This window comes from Pagrus pagrus (genome assembly GCF_965226575.1).
Source record: "Pagrus pagrus genome assembly, chromosome: 23".
NCBI classification, from domain to species: domain Eukaryota; kingdom Metazoa; phylum Chordata; class Actinopteri; order Spariformes; family Sparidae; genus Pagrus; species Pagrus pagrus.
This window is the reverse complement of record NC_140205.1, coordinates 10,519,185-10,537,518: the sequence shown is the minus strand read 5'-3', so window position 1 is coordinate 10,537,518 and position 18,334 is coordinate 10,519,185. Positions and strand designations below refer to the sequence as shown.

General features: G+C 41.1%; 1 protein-coding gene across 14 annotated transcripts in view; it reads left to right on the top strand.

The window, feature by feature from the left end:
- Positions 1-8,452, top strand: part of wnk1b (WNK lysine deficient protein kinase 1b) — a 95,591-nt gene extending 87,139 nt beyond the window's left edge. For 10 of the 14 annotated variants that reach the window (XM_084346130.1, XM_084346131.1, XM_084346133.1 and 7 more), the window contains 4 exons: positions 250-291; positions 1,931-2,103; positions 2,675-2,731; positions 3,613-8,452. In XM_084346130.1, the coding sequence (XP_084202256.1) occupies positions 250-291; positions 1,931-2,103; positions 2,675-2,731; positions 3,613-4,053 (713 nt within the window). In that variant the 3' untranslated portion in view covers positions 4,054-8,452. The remainder of the gene's footprint in view (positions 1-249; positions 292-1,930; positions 2,104-2,674; positions 2,732-3,612) is intronic. The other 4 variants (XM_084346124.1, XM_084346136.1, XM_084346134.1 and 1 more) reach the window with 1 other exon arrangement.
- The last annotated feature ends 9,882 nt before the right edge of the window (positions 8,453-18,334 follow it).

Here is an 18,334-nt window from a genome sequence, read left to right as displayed (position 1 = left end):
CTTCAGTTTATACATTATACAATCACTGCACATGAATTCTCATAACATCTACCTCTAACTTTACTCTCCAGGGTTTTAATCCCGCTGAAAGATGTTATTGGGCAACTCAACCCCAAAGTGTTGTTTCTTGACTACTTCACGTTAAAATAATCGTACTCGGATGCATTGTGTTTGGTTGTCGGGTGTTGTGGGCGGGGTTTAACTCTGACTCTCTCCCAACCCTCCAATCGTTGTCTTCCGGCCGCACAGGGAAGATGGTGAAAAAAGTCTGCCCCTGCAACCAGCTCTGTAGTAATTATCTCTTTTTGGTCTTTCCTCCCTCCATCCTTCCCCTCCTCCTTCATCCTCGCACTCGCCTCTCCCTCGCTTCCTCCTGCTCTCTCATGTCCTTTAGATTAAACTTCGATCTCTCTGCCAGATTTGAGATCAGATCAATTCAGTTATTTCAGCTCTTGTGAATCCAAGAGTTTCGAGGTCTGAAATGGCTGAATTAACCTGCCATCACAGATTCAAACTGACAGTGCATGCACACACATGTTCACACACACCCTAACACACCTGAACAGCTGTTAGCCTCTCTGCCCCCTCCTCCCTTTCCTCTTCTCCCTCGTCATGGCACGTGGTCTTGACTACATTGCCCAGAATGCCATGCTGCTGCAGTCAGTCATGACTCAGCGTCTCCTCATTCTTATTTTCCTCCATTTTATTTAGCATGACATGACAGTTTTGTTTTTTTTGTCAGACCGACTGTATGATTAGTTTTTACCGGCTTCCTGCATATTATGTCTTTTCTTGTGCAATATCTCACGTATACGTATAAATATCTCATAGCCTGGCTCATTTTGTCAGCATGGCTTTGAGATGACTTTTTCTACAATTTAAGTGTATCAGATCCTTACAACATGAGTATAGTCTGGAATTAAGGTATTGTAAAGAAATGATAACGCCTATTTATCCTAATGTTGTCTTTCTCTGGCCTGAATCATATGTTCAAACAGTATATTTGTGAAAAATAAACATGCATGTTGTCAAAACTGTCTGTAATATTGGGGATCCAGACTTGATTAAAGCAAAGGCTTTTATTCTGAAATTCTGTGATAATATCTGAAACAGCAGAGGGTTCATCAAAGAGCTGAGGTATTTTATAATCTTTCCTCTCTCACCCCTCAGCATATACTGATTTATTTTCCTTCATAGAGAGGCACCAACATGTTTATATTAAGGCAATATTCAGTAGATAATGTTAACTTGACCTAAACCGAGGCTACATGCGACGATAGCACAGCACTTACATGCAGACACCCTGGCCAGTGTGCAGTGTGTGCTTCTCTCCTGCAACTTGCTCTGATGAGTTTGATGTTCAGTGGTGGCTTAAAGCAAACTACCAGTTGTTACAGAGCTTGGGTGCCCTCTAATGGTCAGAAAATATACTAAAAGAGGAAATCAGTGGTCCAGTACGCTGGGCAGTTTGGCTCAGCACTGCTTCTTTCGTGCCGGAGCATTTTGTGTCTGAATGCTGCTGCTACAGGATGCCCAGCGTATCACTAACCTGAAGCAGTTAGACTCTAGATAGATCCAAGATTCACGATATGTTGTAATTCATGTGATATATTCGAAACAAGTTCAGTATTTGTCACATTTGTTTACATTTTCTGTAAAAAAAAAAAAAAAAAAGTGTTGCTTAGTTTTCTCATATTCTCGTCTTCCATCATTATTTCCATTATTGCAACTAAACAATATAATTCTATGACCATGTCAACATGCTGACCTGCCCTAAAACTCCCTCCCGACCAGCCTCTGTCACCATGTAACAGCCCTTTTAATGGTCAAAACAGGAAATACATTCCCATCATTCAGATAACAGTTATCACCTTCTAGTTTGAGCGAAATCTCACACCCTTTGCTCTTCTCCTTCTCCTCTCTCTCTCAGGGACGAACAGCACCAACGCAGTGAGCGGTTCAGGCGGTTTGAGCCAGAGCCAGGGGGGCTCTCAGAGTCTGCCCCCCAACATGTCAGCCCCCCACCAGAGGAAAGGCACCTTCACCGACGACCTCCATAAACTGGTGGACAACTGGGCCAGAGACGCCATGAACCTCTCACAGGTTTACTGCTGTTTTATGATTCATCTGAACTGCAGCAGACGTTGCTCTGACACACCAAATGTTCATTCAGCGATGACTCACCAGGTCTTGTATTTAGATTACAAGACAAGAAGACAGATCGAGGAAAGACACTGAACTCTAAATGGTAGTTTGATAAAAGCCAAAGTGGCTGGGAAAGTAAACAAACTTCAGCCAAAACCTACTGGCATTTGGCCGATGAGATGTTTGTCCTGTATCCATGTGGCACTTCAAGTGTATTTACATCAGCCCAGGCATCAGTTAAGAGATGCAAGGGGAAATTTCAATTTAATTGGATAATCTAATATTTTGAGGGAAAAGACAGCAAATGGCTGGTCTCTGGGAACATCCAGAAGCAGCTAAAGTTGCATAGTGTACATTGCTCCAGGCTGCTTTTAAGAAATGTTGTTAAAATGAGGGCATTGAACCCTCCTGTAGTCTTTATTTAATAGTCCCTGAGGTTTAGAAAACAACTGTTTTGTGTGTCTCATGTTTGTTTAAAAATGTAATGTAGAGTCGAGTTAACTGAACGAAATGTTAAACTTTGTTTCAGGGGAAGAGGAGTGCCAAACAGCTGCAGCAGGCCCCAGCACAGGGACACAGCTACGAGGTCAGTTTAAATATACATCACATCTAGCTAGTTGCATTTTAAGCAAATAGGCCAACAACCATCCTGTGCTGTAGTAAGTGTAGCTGTATCTCAATTATTAACGTATAAAGATGGACAACACGTCTCCACTTCCTTCCATTGTGAAAATAGGAAGCTCTAATAAATGAGTGCTGCCATTTTGTGCTGGTGACGTCAGTTGGAGCCAGAGCCTGTAGTGCGATCCGGCCCATACACTTGAACTTATATCAGTGTGGTGAGAATCACTTAAAATTAAATTATTTGATTTTCAGTTTGGCTCATGTCCCATCTGTTAACATGGAAGGGGCGGGATGAACCTATACTGCAGCCAGCCACCAGGGGGCAATTAAGATGTTTAGGTTTCACTATTGAGGAGCAGTCATGTCGTCCATCTTTTTAAACAGTGCTTATGGAATGTAACTAAGTATATTTTCTCAAGTACTGTAGTGAAGTGTAGTACTTGTATTTCTATTTTCTACTACTTTATACTTCCCCTCCACTACATTTTGGAGGCAAATATTGTACTTTTTACTCCGACATTTCTTGTCAGAAGTTTATTTTTGATACTCAAGTCGTTTACTCAAGTTCTGTTCATATGGGTGACTTTAACTTGAGTATGGCTTTTGGGTACTTTTTACAACACTGACAACTGTTAATGGTCTCAATAAGTTTGTGGTAACATATTTACAGACACATTTATTCTGGATCATGCACCACGTAACACAATATAAACTAAAATAATAAAGTTCTTAAAACTGAATTTGAACACCTCACCAAAACAGGACTACAGGCTGAGTAAATGATATATAAAAAAAAAAACTATAGATGTAAAATAATGTAGTGTTAAATGTCCTCCTCTCCAGGTCATCCAGTCAGCCAGTCTGGGCAGGAAGTTCTCTGCTCCAAGCCAGCTGTGTACCAGCAGCATCGGAGGCTCAGCCCACCTCCCTTCAAACCCCACCGCCGCTACCTCTCTGGCCGTCCGCAAGGGCTCCCTGTGCCACCCCCCTGCCTCCTCCACTCCACCTCAACCCCAACCTCCCCAGTTCATCCACTACACCCCCACCGCCGCCTACAGCGCACAATGGTCTGGTCCGGCTCATGGCCTGCCAACTTCGCACCAGGCCCCTGCACAGCCCGGGCCTCTACTTGTCAGCACCTCCCAGCCCCTGGGCCCCTACCCCACCACGGTCGGGGGACAGGGCCAGATTCCCGGGCAGGGGCCGCTGCAGGCTTTACACCTGACCAACGCTCTGCAGAAGTCAGTCAGCAACCCAGGAGGACCCAACCTGAGGACCACGTAGGGTTGGGGGTGAGGGCTGGTTTGAATCCCGGCTCGACTGGACTGGACTGGACTGGTGTGGAGTGTTATGCGCTTGATCGGCCCGGAGAGGACGGAAGAACCGGGGGAGCGTGGAGAGTGAGGAAATAAGAGACGCTGACCTGCTCCAGAGGAGGAGAGAAGAAATCAGGAATGTGATGTCACAGACACAAATGCAGTCACACAATCTCCCTTTCTGCTGTGTGTGACTGTGTTTGACATGTGACAGGCAGCCAAATGCTCAAGGATAAAGGACTCATGTGTGCAATGTTAAGAGGCCAAAGAGGTTTTGACAGGGTGCGGGTCTGGTATTATTAACTGTTTGTGTGTGAGGTATTGTGTATGGCCGGGTCACACTTGTTCCATTTCATGCTCTACATTGTAGGCATCACCCTCTTGAGACCACGGAGGGGAGATGTTGGATCAGGTTGAGGGGGAGGAATGGGATGGCTTCAGCTCTTGTGTCCACACAGCACCTCCTAATAGCTTCAAATGCTGCAGCTGCTGAAAATATCTCAACTTTTACCTCTCAGACTGAGATTAAAAACATTCTCAAGCCCTCGAAAAGATAGCAACAACGCAGTTTTTCCTCATTTAATACAGAAATGACATTCTATAAAGAGGTGACTGGTGGATTCAGAAGGGAGCTTGGCCATCGCATTACAGTTCCAACATCATCGCTCAATCTAGCAGCGTTTCTGTCAGCAGTTTGCATCTCTCAAATTCATGCATACAAAAAAGGCTGCAGATAAAAGCTTTGAGAGCAGAATGGAAGTGTTGTCTCTTCAGTATTCGGAATTTCTCAACCATTAAAAGCACAAAAAAATCCAAAACAACTCAAAACGCACATTGAGAATTTGAGCGCCTGGAGCTGAGCTGACCTCCGGCCTGGTTTAGAGTAGGCGTAGCCCAGCACTTGGTGGGGTTTTGAGAGAAATCGTGACCGCTACTCCTCTTGTTACCTTCTGTGTTCTTGTTTGTATGTCCGCCGTTCAAGCAGACGGAGGGGAGATGGAGGAGAGGAAGTAGGCGAAGAGGAAGAGCGTTAACTAACAGTCCGACACCTCATCTGTTTCGTTCTGCTTACTCGAGGGAGCACACAGGCCGCGTGAGTGCTGAATGGACACGACAGATGCTTCCGCACACCAAGCGCCTCTTCACCATCACGACTCCACCTCTTCCTCCATCCCTCCCTCCGCCTCTCTGTTGCCATTTGAAGCAATAACAGCAGAAACCTTTTAGAGAAAAAAAAAAAAACGCCCAATCATGAGAGAACTCAGCGTGAAAAAGTGGCCTTGTTATCAGAATAATATAGAGTCCCTGTACAGTTTGTGTTTATTTTTTAGAATGTCAGCCATGATGATTCCATTTGTTGTTTTGTTTTGTTTTTTGTTTTGTTGGGTTTGCTTTGCTCGCTGCCCCCAGCCAGCAATCTGACACACACACACACACACACACACACAAAATGCATGAGACATTCATATAAACACACACACACCTGCATACACAGACTCATGTAAATACATGCACATTGTTGGAGGCGTAGCAGCTGTTTATCAGACATGGATTCACAGACTAATGCCTCAGTTCTCATCATTAGGGTTCAACGTTGGTGTTGAAACGATTGCAATGTACATTATTGTTGTTAATGATTATTATTCTATTTAAAAAGAAACAAAAACAAGAACGTGTTCTGTCGATGGACCTGTTATACGCGCACATCGCTGTACGATGTGGAAACACTGTGATTATTGTTGTTTATTCTTAGCAAATGTTGTTGGACAACATTAGTTTTAGGGTGATGTCACAAATTAAAAAAAAAAACAAACAAAACAAAAGCAAACAGATTGAGGCTTCGGGGTCCTTTCACTTTCAATTCACTGCTTTCAGCAAATGGATTCTCATCGAAATGTGAAAAAATTGAAATTCCCGCTTTTTTCAATAGTCGTCCTCACATCCAGTTACAGAGGACAAGATCCGAAACAGATGCCTTACCGACAACTAATCAACTCGAGCTCCAGTTCATCTTTATAACTGATCGAATTGAAAGTCGAAACTGACCTCCGAGCCCGATTCTAAAGACAAACCGGGGTGAACGGCAGGATAGTTGATATTTAGATAATAAAGTAATGCTAGCTATTTTTTTTCTTAATACAGTACTTATATATCAGACACTTTAAATAGCCCTCCTCTTCCCTTTCTCCCCTGGTTTTGTTAGATGAATGTGAATGTATAAACCAATGGTGTCCATTTTAATGTACTTGAAAAAAAAAGTCTGTCTTTTTATTTTTATTTTCGCTTCCCCCGACCACCCCCCATAGAGCCTCCGGTTGAACACTGGAGGCAGTTTAGTGCCTTGCATCCTTCCTGTTGCTTGTTTCGTTGGGGGGATGAGGTCTCGGGTTACAGTAAGCACACTTAACAGCATGTGTGGAGAGTTTTGGGGTGTCAACTTTGAAGTTGGTGGTGATGTTTGTGATCTTGGAGGCATTCAGATGATGAGCAGTTAAAGGAGATGCAGTAATAATGGCTGTCGTTAGCGGCTGCTGCTGTGTGCGCTACAGCTGGTTTGTGGTTAATTCTCTTTGAGTGTGTTTTTCCACCAAAAAGCAAATGAAAATCATAGCTATTAACCGTCTAACTTAGCTCTTTGAATTGACTGTGTTACACCACCAACATGATGAAAGATGGAGAGAATGTGAGAGTTTATCAGTGCCATTTTTTTTTTTCGGGGTTTTAAATGTAGATACTGGGAAGAGAAAAAAAAGGGGGGGAGTATTTTTTCAGTTTTAAGGAGGAAGATGTTGAAGATTGTATTTGAAGCTTGGACCACTCTGTACTTTAGAGGCACTGGCACAGTCAGCAGAGGACACATTGGTACAGTGAACTATGGTTAGTTTCTTTGATTAGGGCTGGGCGGGGTGGCCTTAAAATACTCTTGTGATATTTTTAGGCTATATCGCAATACATGATATATCTCGATATATTGAAATCCCCTCAGAAGCACTTCATAAATGTTAACGAAATCAAATATCACAAAATTTCTGACCAAATATGTCGATAGGGCTATTGCGACAATATTGTAGGGATGACCTTTTAAGACAACACTTATGCCATAAAGTCGAAAAAGAAATCTAGTCTCACAATGACAAAATAATATCAATATGATGCCCAGTCTTACATTTAATGTTAACATATCTCTGATGTAATATGGATCTATGTCTTTACCAAAACTAATGATGATGCTGTGGCCTCGAGATTAAAAAACAAAGACTCCTTCCCTGGTTTTGAGCACAATTTTATTGTTATTCATGGAATAGTGAGTGGAGACATTTGCCACAGACGAAACTGTATCTTTGGTGTACAGTATGAGACAAATCTACTTAAAACTTAACATAGATTTGCAATGAAATTGCCACAATTAGGTGGAAAAGGCCAACCTCATCCTCAGCTAAGCAGACTGACTACAGAGACTTGACCACGTGCCCAAATTTACAGTATTTACAATTTAATTCAAAAAACGTTCTGTCCCCAAAGGGCAATTCAGGGCAAGGCACGTGGACCAGTTATATACGACACAGACTTTTTAAGCCCTTGAAAACGTATTTTTAGAATTTAACACTCAAAAACTCAGATAATCTGCTTTATCTGGACTTATTTAATCGACAGGCCACTAAATCCCACCAACTGTCATGAGATGCTGATTCAAATGTTGCTGAATCCTTAAAGAGAGCCGAGAAACAAAGAAATACAGAAAATGTCTCATTTAAAACCTCCCCGGTTGAAAACTGTCCAAACTTGGGCATAAAATAGGAATCCATCAGTCAGAAGAAGAAGCTGATTGAGCAAATAAGTTTTCAGGGCCTTTAAGTGTCAAGAGCGGCTTAACACTCCAGATGTGCACAGCCATTGTAGGAGCCATCTTGCCCAGTATCATCCAATAAGATTTAGAAAGATGTCGGCTATAGATGAGCCGTTATTGGTAAAAAAAGCATGTCTGCCAACAGTATGAAAATCTTCTCGTCCACTCCTTTTCCCACTGTATGTGTCTGAAGCTGAACCATTTGCGTTTTACTCAAAAGAAAATGACTGTAAACCAAAATTTAAGAGTAATATTTTAACATCACAGTGCTGGAGGTGGTGTTGGTGGTGGTTCTGATGGTCGTACTGGTAGTGATGATGGTGGTGAAAGTGATAATGATAGTGGAGTTTAGATTCAAGGCCTTTGACACCCCTGTCCTCTTTTCTCTTTTCATTTGTCAGTGCAGATGAAACATATCTGGTACAAACTTTAACATTCACTTAACATCGTTTTATTTTTATTTTTGTTTTGATGGGAATGGGTGTTCTGGATTTGCATTAAAAAAAACATGAAACGGTTACTTTGTAAAGTTTGTACAAAAAAAAAAGCACCGCCTTCGCTTGATTTTCTTTTTTTTTTTTTCAGTTCTCATGAATAATAATGCAACATTTTTACTACTAGGCAAGTTTGGTTGAAGCTGTGAATAATCATTGAGCCACTTTGCTTTAGTTCTGTTGATCTGTTCAAAAGAATTCAAACCTTTAATGATGCCACCAACTCAGTGCCATTCGACTTTCTGTCAGTGGAGTGGAAACATAACAGAAAATTGAGTGTGTTGACTTGCTTTCACTCACTGCAGCTGGTTTGGTCACCAGGTGGATTTTCACTTTGCAATAGCTCGAGCCTCAAATGATTTCCACAGTAGACATTTGATAATTCTTTGCCGTGTCTCTTACACAATTACCACGAAAGGAACGCCTACTGCAATGCAATGTTATTTAAAGTTTCAGTTTGCTTTCAAGCTCTGAGGTTACAGTTTGCTGGAGGACTCTTATTTTGTAAGGATCTGGAGTTAAACATCTGTGGGTGCAATTATTGTGAAGTTTTGTTTTTTTTGACTCTTACTGTGAAAGGCTTGAGAGTTATCCAATGCAGGCGCTCTTATTGTGAAGTTTCCTGAAGTTAAAGCAGAAAAGTAGGCTTCTTTTTCTGGTGACACGCAAACAGTGTAGCAATAGTTGTTTTTAAACTCATTTGATTCAGTTTTTTCCTGTTCAGGACTCGATAACCTTTTATGCTTTTTACTGTAGAAGTGCCCACGTGTAAAAGAATTGCCTTTCAGTGCACCGACACACACGTACACACACACACACACACACACATTCATTCAGTGCATCTCCTCGCTGTTTCATGTAGCTCGCTCCTGTGGAATGACGTCGAGTCTCGAGCACAGCAACAGTTTCTTCTCCAGACTGTTACTGAACACGTTGATTATGTTTCTGCTCTCTTTTCATTTTTTTTTTTTTTTTTTTATTTCTCACACGTTTTTATCAGCTGTTTTAACGTCTCTAGCGGCACCTAACTTAATTCAGTGGTTTCATTTTTCTGTATCGTGTTTGACATTGTACAAAGTGGTTGGATTAAAAAAAACAACAACACATGGATGAATGAATGAGAGAAAAAAACAAAACAAAAAAATACGTGTAGGGAGTCATCGGCAGCCTTTAAAGGTATGTTTTGCACTAAGTATAGAGTGTTCAAGCTTCATATTAAAAAAAACTTTGCGCTTTGCGCTACAATACAATGAAATTTGTTACTTTATTTGTAAAAACTTAATAAATAAAAGTTGTTTAAATGAAATGGAGTGACTGGACTTTAAATCGGTATAAATATGATGAAATGAATCTGCTGTTTTTGTTTTAATTCCTTCAACACATTATCTTTTTCACAGGCGTCGTCTGGGTCACGATGAAAAAGACAGACAGACCGACAGGTACACAGCGACATGGACAAACAGTCACAGCTACAAGAGCAGAGTGTTGATAAAGTATCGTGATCTTGTTTTGTATGTTTGAGATATGCTGGGAGGAAACAAACAGGAACAAGACATGGAGGTTTTTTTCTACACAAGTCCCTAGCAGATGGTTGAACTGTCTAAAATATATGATGGAATGATATAAATGTATCATTGATAATAAGGAGATGTTATATTTAGGGCTGCAACCAACCCTCATTTTCATTATTGATTAATCTTCCAATTATTTTCATGATTAATTGTTTGGGAAATGGCAATGAGCATTTTTCACATTTTAATGTTATTGGGAGTGTGAAGTGGGAGTCTTCAAACTGCTTCTTTTGTCCAACCAACAGTCCAAAACAGACAAAGAAAAGCAGCCAATCTTAACATTTAAGAAGCTGGAACCAGCAAATGACATGAAAGGATTAACTATTATAAAAGATAACTGGCAATACAACGAGACCTCAGAGTTAGAGTAACTATCAAAATGCAGTAAGACAGACAGGTTTGTCTCATCTCTGAGGAAAAAGACTTAGTTCAGTTCCCTGTGTGTTGCAGTACCTGTCCTCTCCACAAGGCCGCAGCACTCATCTTTATTAACTCCATAACCTGCAGGCTATACTGAACACTATACTGACCTCCTTCCTGTTATCCAGAACATGTTAAACAGCTTCTTGCTTCGAGGCCGATCAGGAAACGGCTCGTTGTGAGGTGTGAATCTGTGTGTATCATCTGTCACCATGGGTACAATGAAAATAAAAGAGTTAGTCCAGAGAGAATGAGGCCTGAGGAAGGAAGGGAGGAAGGAAAATTAGTTACCGGTGCATTAAAACAATACATTTTCATCACGTGGTTTTCCTGCTTTGATATGAATACCACACTGCAAAAAAAAAATTGACACCTGTGTGGTTTTAATCTGTCTTCAACTTAAAATGTTATTGATTTGTCTGGAATTCTTTTGACTTTTTACTCCTGGCATTAAAAACACTTGCATGTCCTGTAATTAACTCGATTAGGCCGAATATAAAAGATGATATCCGCCTTAAACTGTCACTTTTTGCACCGTGGGGTTTGATCAGTCACAGCTGAGCGCAGGGTCCTACAGGTGAACCCACACAAGATTTAGAGGTACCATGAGGTTGATGCTTTAGTTTAGTTTACTGGTCATACTTCCATTATAATCCCATATTTTTGTGATTATAGATGTGTCTCTGTTCTTTTAGATTGATCTGAGAGTAAAAAAAAAAACAAAGTGAAAGAGGATGGAGATAAACTGTGACAACCATGAGGTGAAACCAAACCCACAACTTCACACACACATAAACTGTTATGAAGGTCTCACATTCCCCTTTCAGCACAGATCTCCCACAGCTATCTGGCTTCTTTACACTCGGTGTTGATGCCAAATTAATGCATTTTGATACTGTAAGTGTACTTTTTCAAAGAGGCAGCTGCCAAGTGAGAAAAAAAATATATCACCCACCACATGCTGCTACATTTTCACTGTGACTACAACTGATAATATGATGCTTCTTTTAATTCATGTATGGATATATTCTTTTTTTTGCTTTAATCTAGCGGGAAACGCCAACATTTCGGGTCCTGATTGGCTGAGTGTATGTTGGAAGTTACTCTACTCATCTGCTATTAATTGACTTTAATAGTACGTGAGGAGACAATTACATGAATGTAGGAATAAAGCACTAATCATGCAAATGTAGTATTTTGTAAAAAATGTCAAATGAGAGCAGAAATTAACAAACATAAAAGCTAGAAAATCAGCTTAAATATGATGTGCAGTACGTGTAGCCTCCATCTAGTCATCATTTTGTCGTGACCAATTAGTACACAAGAGTGGCCTTTTTTTTTTCTATGAAAGGACGCTCTGAGAGGAAGAGGGGGAGGGAGGGGAGAGACACGGTGGTGATGAAGAGAGAGAAAGATGACGGGGGTCCTCAGATGTCGTGTGTGTGGGAGAAGGTACAAATGTACAGACTGCAGACAGAGAACAGACAGCTCTGTGTCACAGTTTATGTAAATTTCACTAGAATAAGCTGAAGAAAGCATTTTTCTGTATGCATGCATGGGAAATGTCTCATCTTGACATTTACAAAATTTAGGATAAAGTGGATTAAAGTGATTAAAACTGACTGACGGACCAACATTTCCATCCACGGAGCCACAATAATAACACCTGTCATTCGTGTGTGTCAAGCAAGCGTTTCTTGTGTGAATAACCTTTTACAACATGATCCATCTGAACCACATGTGAACCTCAGAGACCGCAGATAAAAAGCATCCAGCGTTATATCTGACACATGGTGCAACCAGGTCAAAGTTTGTAAACCCTGCTGGGTCGTGAAACAGCACAAAACAGGAAGCGGTCGCTGCTCTCACAGCTTTAATCAGAGCTGAAAAAGTTTTTAGACTTTCTCACAAAAAAACAGACGAAGGAGAAAATAAAAGAAAGATTAAATGACTTCCTCCTCAGTTAAGCGAACAGTAAGACAGACATACTGATAAATTTAAGATGTGGTGGGGACAGGACCTTCTTTGAGATATCGTTGAGATCTTTAAAATGTGATGATGATAAGTCGCTGTTTGACAGTATTACACTTACATATGTAATAGCGTGAGACTGAGTAATAATGATGCTATCATAACATGGTAACATTCTCTACACTGGTGTCAAATATCTGAACTGGTTATTTTTGCAGTGGCAGGATCAGCACGGATCTCTCTTAGATATATAAACATAGAAATATGCCTATTATATAACCTTTGTAGCTGACTGAGAGTTTCCATATGGGGCTAATGAGGGTGTGTCTGTGTGTGTGTGTGTGTGTGTGTGTGTGTGTGTGTGTGTGTGTGTGTGTGTGTGTGTGTGTGTGTGTGTGTGTGTGTGTGTGTGTGTGTGTGTGTGTGTGTGTTTACCAAACAGAAGTCAGCCTTGCATTTCTTTTCCGTGCATGCACACCATCAGGATTTGGTGTTAGGGTAAATGTGTGTCTCTGACAGTTTGTATACTTGTGGCTTTAAAGTCATCATCTGATGGCAAAAATCGCTTCTCCTACTAACATTAAACCAGTGGTTTTTAAGCCCAATTCCACCTAAAAGTCATGGGAATCTTGTATATATTGTTATATATGAAGGATCATTTTGACTTTCAACATCAAAACAACTTTAAATCCCAGGTTGGGTTTGTATTTTTCTCACTTTGGCACAATACATTCCCTTGTTCTCCCCCTCCTTGTACTACTGTACTCATTTACTCATTAATTTACACATTAATATATAACTTGATTTCCAGCTCCCTTCAGCTGCCCTTGAATTAAGCAGTTAACCTTTAACAGCAGCTGGGTGTGTCAAGGATGACCCATGATGCTAATGAAGTGGAACCACTCATGCTGACTCGTGAGCTGCGTAAATACAGGTTAGTACTGACTTTGCTCGGACAGTCAGACTGTTGGACCATGCTGGGTGACTCTTTATAACCAGGTCCTTATAATAACTGTTAGTTAATTGGTAATGAGGCCCTTCTAAGATGCTTTTTAACATCAATAAGACTAAATGTTAATGATCGGAGAATAAACATGTGTATTGTTAGATATTAGACATCTAAAAGCACTTATAAGAAACTTGTTAACAGTTTATGGATGCTTAAAAATGTACTAAAAGCCTTGCGAGTTACTTGTAGTTGTTTATAATAGCATTAAAAACACATTTACTGAGTTTAACTAACTTACCTATTATGTCATACACACTATCATGCATTTATTGGCAGTTAATCTGTGTTGCATAAAGTACCCAAAAGTCATACTTTAGTAAAAGTAACGATATTATGTTAAAATATTACTTTGGTGAAAGTGAACAAACCCATAAGAAAAGTATTGTAGTACAAGTCTTAAAGTGTTTGATATTAAGTATACTAAAGTAAATTAAAGTAATTTTCTGGCAATACATGTGATAAGTATCATAAGAACAAGTGAAAGTAAATTATACACACATTTACATATATGTATAGCTGCAGGTCCACGGATTATTACATTATTTATATATTGGTTTAAAAATCTGCTTCTTTGCCTCTGATGCAGCATATAATCTGAAAAGTAACTAGTAACTAAAGTTATCAAATAAAAGTACAACATCCACCTCCAAAATATAGTGGAGTGGAAATATAAAGTAGCGGAAAATGAAAACACTCAAGTACTTAAGTACAGTTCTTGAGTAAATGTACTTAGTTACATCCCATCACTGCAGTTAATTATGCTTTTTGCAGCCTCTGGATCTAAAGAGAGAGCAAAATCTTATTCAGAATAATAATGCTATTATAAATAATTATTTAAAAATATCTTATAATTTAAGAATAAATGTGTTTATGATGCTATTATTACCGATACTGCATATAGCTTTATTAATTTTAACAAGCATCTTATAAGGATTTATGAGGCCCTTGATAAATATTTACTAACTTTACTAACTCTTCTCACAGGGACGTTAACGTACTGTAAAGCCTTACTAAACTGGGTGCGTTTTATTGTGAAAGCATTTGTTTAAAATGGCGTCAGATCATTTCAACAGGGTACTCACTTTGTTTCAACACAAAACACGGAAAAGAAAAGATAATCACCTGAATGTTTGCAGTGTCAGATTAGTTTGAAGGAAAATCCCATCCTTCCCGCTCGCAGTAGCGATGATGTTGCAACCTGGCCGTGTTTAGTGTAATCATGTAGCTGTGTAAGCAGAGGCTGCAGGTTGGCGCTGGGTGATGTGGGCTCCTGAGTGAAGCCATTACAGGTTCCTGCTGCTGTTTCCTTTGGCCGGAGAGCAGCTTTTCTCCCCTCGTCTGTTTACACAGCCCAGATTAACATGGCACCGAGCTTTAAATGGTGCACCAGTTCGTCTGCGGTGAGAGTGCGTGTGGATTTGTGTCTGTGGATGTGTATTTCAGTACATTTTTTGGTAAAAGCACCGTGTCCACCTGTGCTTTAAGTGCTTCTCCTGTCCACACGTGGTCTTGATCGTGTGTCCGTTTGTTTGTGTCACCCTAATGTGAGTTTGTGTGTGTTTAAATAGACAGGAGGACATGGAGAGTAGCTGAACACAAACAAACACTGTGTATCTCTAGGTCGCATTGTCCTACTAAAGTGCCCTCGAGCAAGGCACCGAACCTTTAACTGCTCTCTCAGTGGAAAAAGATGCAAGTCAGAGCATCAGGTACTTCCGTGTCTTCAACATAAATCTGCCATGGTATGGACAGAAACTGTAATTATCGCCTCTTTCTAACTGAGGGAACTTTTTTTTTTTTACAACTTTCAGCCCGTTCACCATAGCAACAGTAACCGGGAAGAGAAACCCTTACCATGTGAGCTCATCTGAAACTTAAGTTTTCAGAGGATGAGAGGTGTGTGTGGGAGAGCAAATGAAAAGTAAAACCAGGGAGAATAGAGCAACTCATACTTATGATAAAGAACCACACAAGATGTATTTTTATTGACCTCAAACACCCCCGTTTGATTATCTAATGATATCACGCTGAAAAAAAATATGATTATATAATGTTATAAATATCACCATGCACAGGCTTGTACAGTCTCACAGTGTGCTTTGTGGTTTTTTGAACCTCCAGCTTCCTTGTTAAACTTCAAAGCGTGCTGTAAAATTGCAAATTGACGGCTATAAACCATATAAGACAGAGGTTGTGAGAGAGAAACAGAAGAGCAGTGTTGTTGTTGCCTGTAGAAATAAATGAATGTCAGAATTCAAATGAATGGGTCTAACTGTGACAGAGGAGCAGACTTGATCCAAAGAGTACAATCCCAACGATGGGGATAATATTAAAGGTGCGATATGTACGAATTCTGGTTGAAAATATCCTCACTAACTTCGTTATGACGTCTTTGTATTGTGTTGCAATGTTAAGCATGCTAACCAGCTAGCCCTGGCCGTTTGGTTCAAAGCTCCTGTGCTAGAGGTATAAACACCAACAACTCTGCCATGTTCTGGCTCCTCGTCTTGACCCCTACCTGCACGGCTAACTGAGCTCACTAGCTATCGGCAGCAGTTGGTGGTTACTCTGGTGATACACTGCCACCTACTGGTTGTAAGTATGAATCTCAAGATAAAACTTTTTTTTAGTCGCAAGCTATCGTTGAATACATTACCGGGGAAATGATGATGGAGTGTTCAGTTTTAATGCAGGTTAATCCAGTGTGTCGAGTCACACGTTTTCCATATATGTTTTATTTTTAACAATATGGAAATGAACAGAACACTGACAAGGAAGTAAAGCGAGTCAGAGCGTATCAGTTACAATAACCACAGTCATGGAAAATTTAAATACAAATGTGTTTCTTTTTTTTCTTTTATTAAATCGAGCACATCTCCTCAGACTTCATCATAACATCTCCGTCTCTCCAGACAAAATGTGTCTGACATTTCTATCAACCACAGATCGTACGTGGGTACAGCCTCCATGATATACGTACATACACATACATAGACGAACACGCACGCCCACACCTAGTTGTGAGCAGGTTTCTCATCAAGTTCCAAGGGTGAGAGTGTGTCGCTGAACAAACACTCGCTAACCACAAGAAAACTCAGGTCACTTATTTACTGCAGGTTTGTTATGGTCACACACACAGTGGTGTTACAGAGGACATTACATTGATCTACATTCATTTCCTGGAGACTTACCCTAACCTTAAACAAGTCCTCGCCCTAATGTATTATGATTTTTATATGGGGGAAACTGATCGACGTGTGGTGTGTTGTGTGCCGATCCCTGTTAAGGCTGTGCTTGCATTTTTGTGTTGTTATGCCAGGCACGAGACATAAGTAACTCTGTTTATATGACATTAAGTGATTAGTGAACTCTGAGGGCAAGGTGTGTTTTTCCAGGTGTGTGTGTGTAGTTGTTTTATGGCCCTGAGAACTTTTAAGATACAATCTGGCCTTGACCAGTAGACTTTGCTATTATAAACCTGCTCCTTATTACAGTAGGAGGGACGCTGCAGTGTGTGTGTGTGTGTGTGAGAGAGAGAGAGAGAGAGAGAGAGAGAGAGCTGCACTATCAGTAACAGAGGAGTACAGTTGCATGTTTCTGCAGTCTCTGCAGACTGACAGAGTGCAGCTTGTCTGATGTGACTTGTGGTTAATGCAGTGATCTGTACATTAGATTCTGTGTGCAGTGAATGCAAGTTGGCTCTGAACTGAAAACACACACACACTGGCACATAAAACCACACACAGAGGCCGGTGTAGCTGCTGAGTGGCCTTCTCTGCCGGCAGTAAAAGCACTCAGTGTAATGTCCAGTGTTGTGAGTGGGCTGCCGTTGTATCGGTCTGGATGTGAATTATTTCACTATGAATTAAACATGATGACAGTCCAATCCGCTGACAACAAAGGCTCCCGATGTTTTCAAGCTGCTGAATAAGCTGCTTCGAATGTGCAATAAAAAAGTCACATTCAGGCCGGAGTTTGAATTAGGGAGGTAAGTCTTTGTTTCTTTCTTTGGTGTGCTTCTAGAAATGACGACACTATGGTTCAATGTCGGCATCCGAGCTTGTAATATTAGCTTACCTGAGGATGGGAAGGACCAAAACATGGTATTTGATAATGCTGATGAATAGCTCTCCTGGTAAAGTGCCTGCCTCATGCAGCTTACTGAGGTCCACCCTGTAGCTTTTGCTGCATGGAGAAAAACATGGCTTTAATTTTTAACCACAAGAAGTCCTTTAGACGTCTAACTGTAGTTGAAAAGATGTCTTAATCCCTATCAGGATGTCACTTGGACATCAACAGTGAGCGTTGAAAAGACGTGGCTCTCCGGTGGAAGTCAAAGACGTGTGGTGGCGTGGGACGTCAAACTTGTACTCAGTGTACTTTCCATCAGTGCTGTTAGCTGTCGTGTGTTCACAGTAGAAAATAAATATGGAGTCTGTGTCTTTGTTCTTTGTTTCTATCTGTTCAACTGTCATGTGTGTTGTCACTTTAACACACACAGACACACACCAAACCACAAACACTTTCCATAGGTTGCATCTCACCCACCGACCCCTGCGCACACACACACACGCCCACACACACACACCCCTCTTGCTCACACTCTCTTTCTCACCCCCCCTCCCTCTCTGTCCTCTCTCCCCTCTCCCTCCCCTCTCTCTCTCCTTACTCTCACCCCCTCTCTCTCTCTTTCCCCACTGTCACTCTCTCCCTCCCCCTCACTCCCCCCCTCTGTCTCACCCCCCCCCCCCCCCCAACCAACCTCTCAGTCTCTCTCCTCTCTCCCCCTCTCTCTATGTCCTCTCCCCCCCTCAGTCTCTCTCTCTCCCTCCCCTCTCTCTCTCAGTCTCTCTCCTCTCTCCCCCTCTCTCTATGTCCTCTCCCCCTCCCTCAGTCTCTCTCCTCTCTCCCCCTCTCTCTATGTCCTCTCCCCCCCT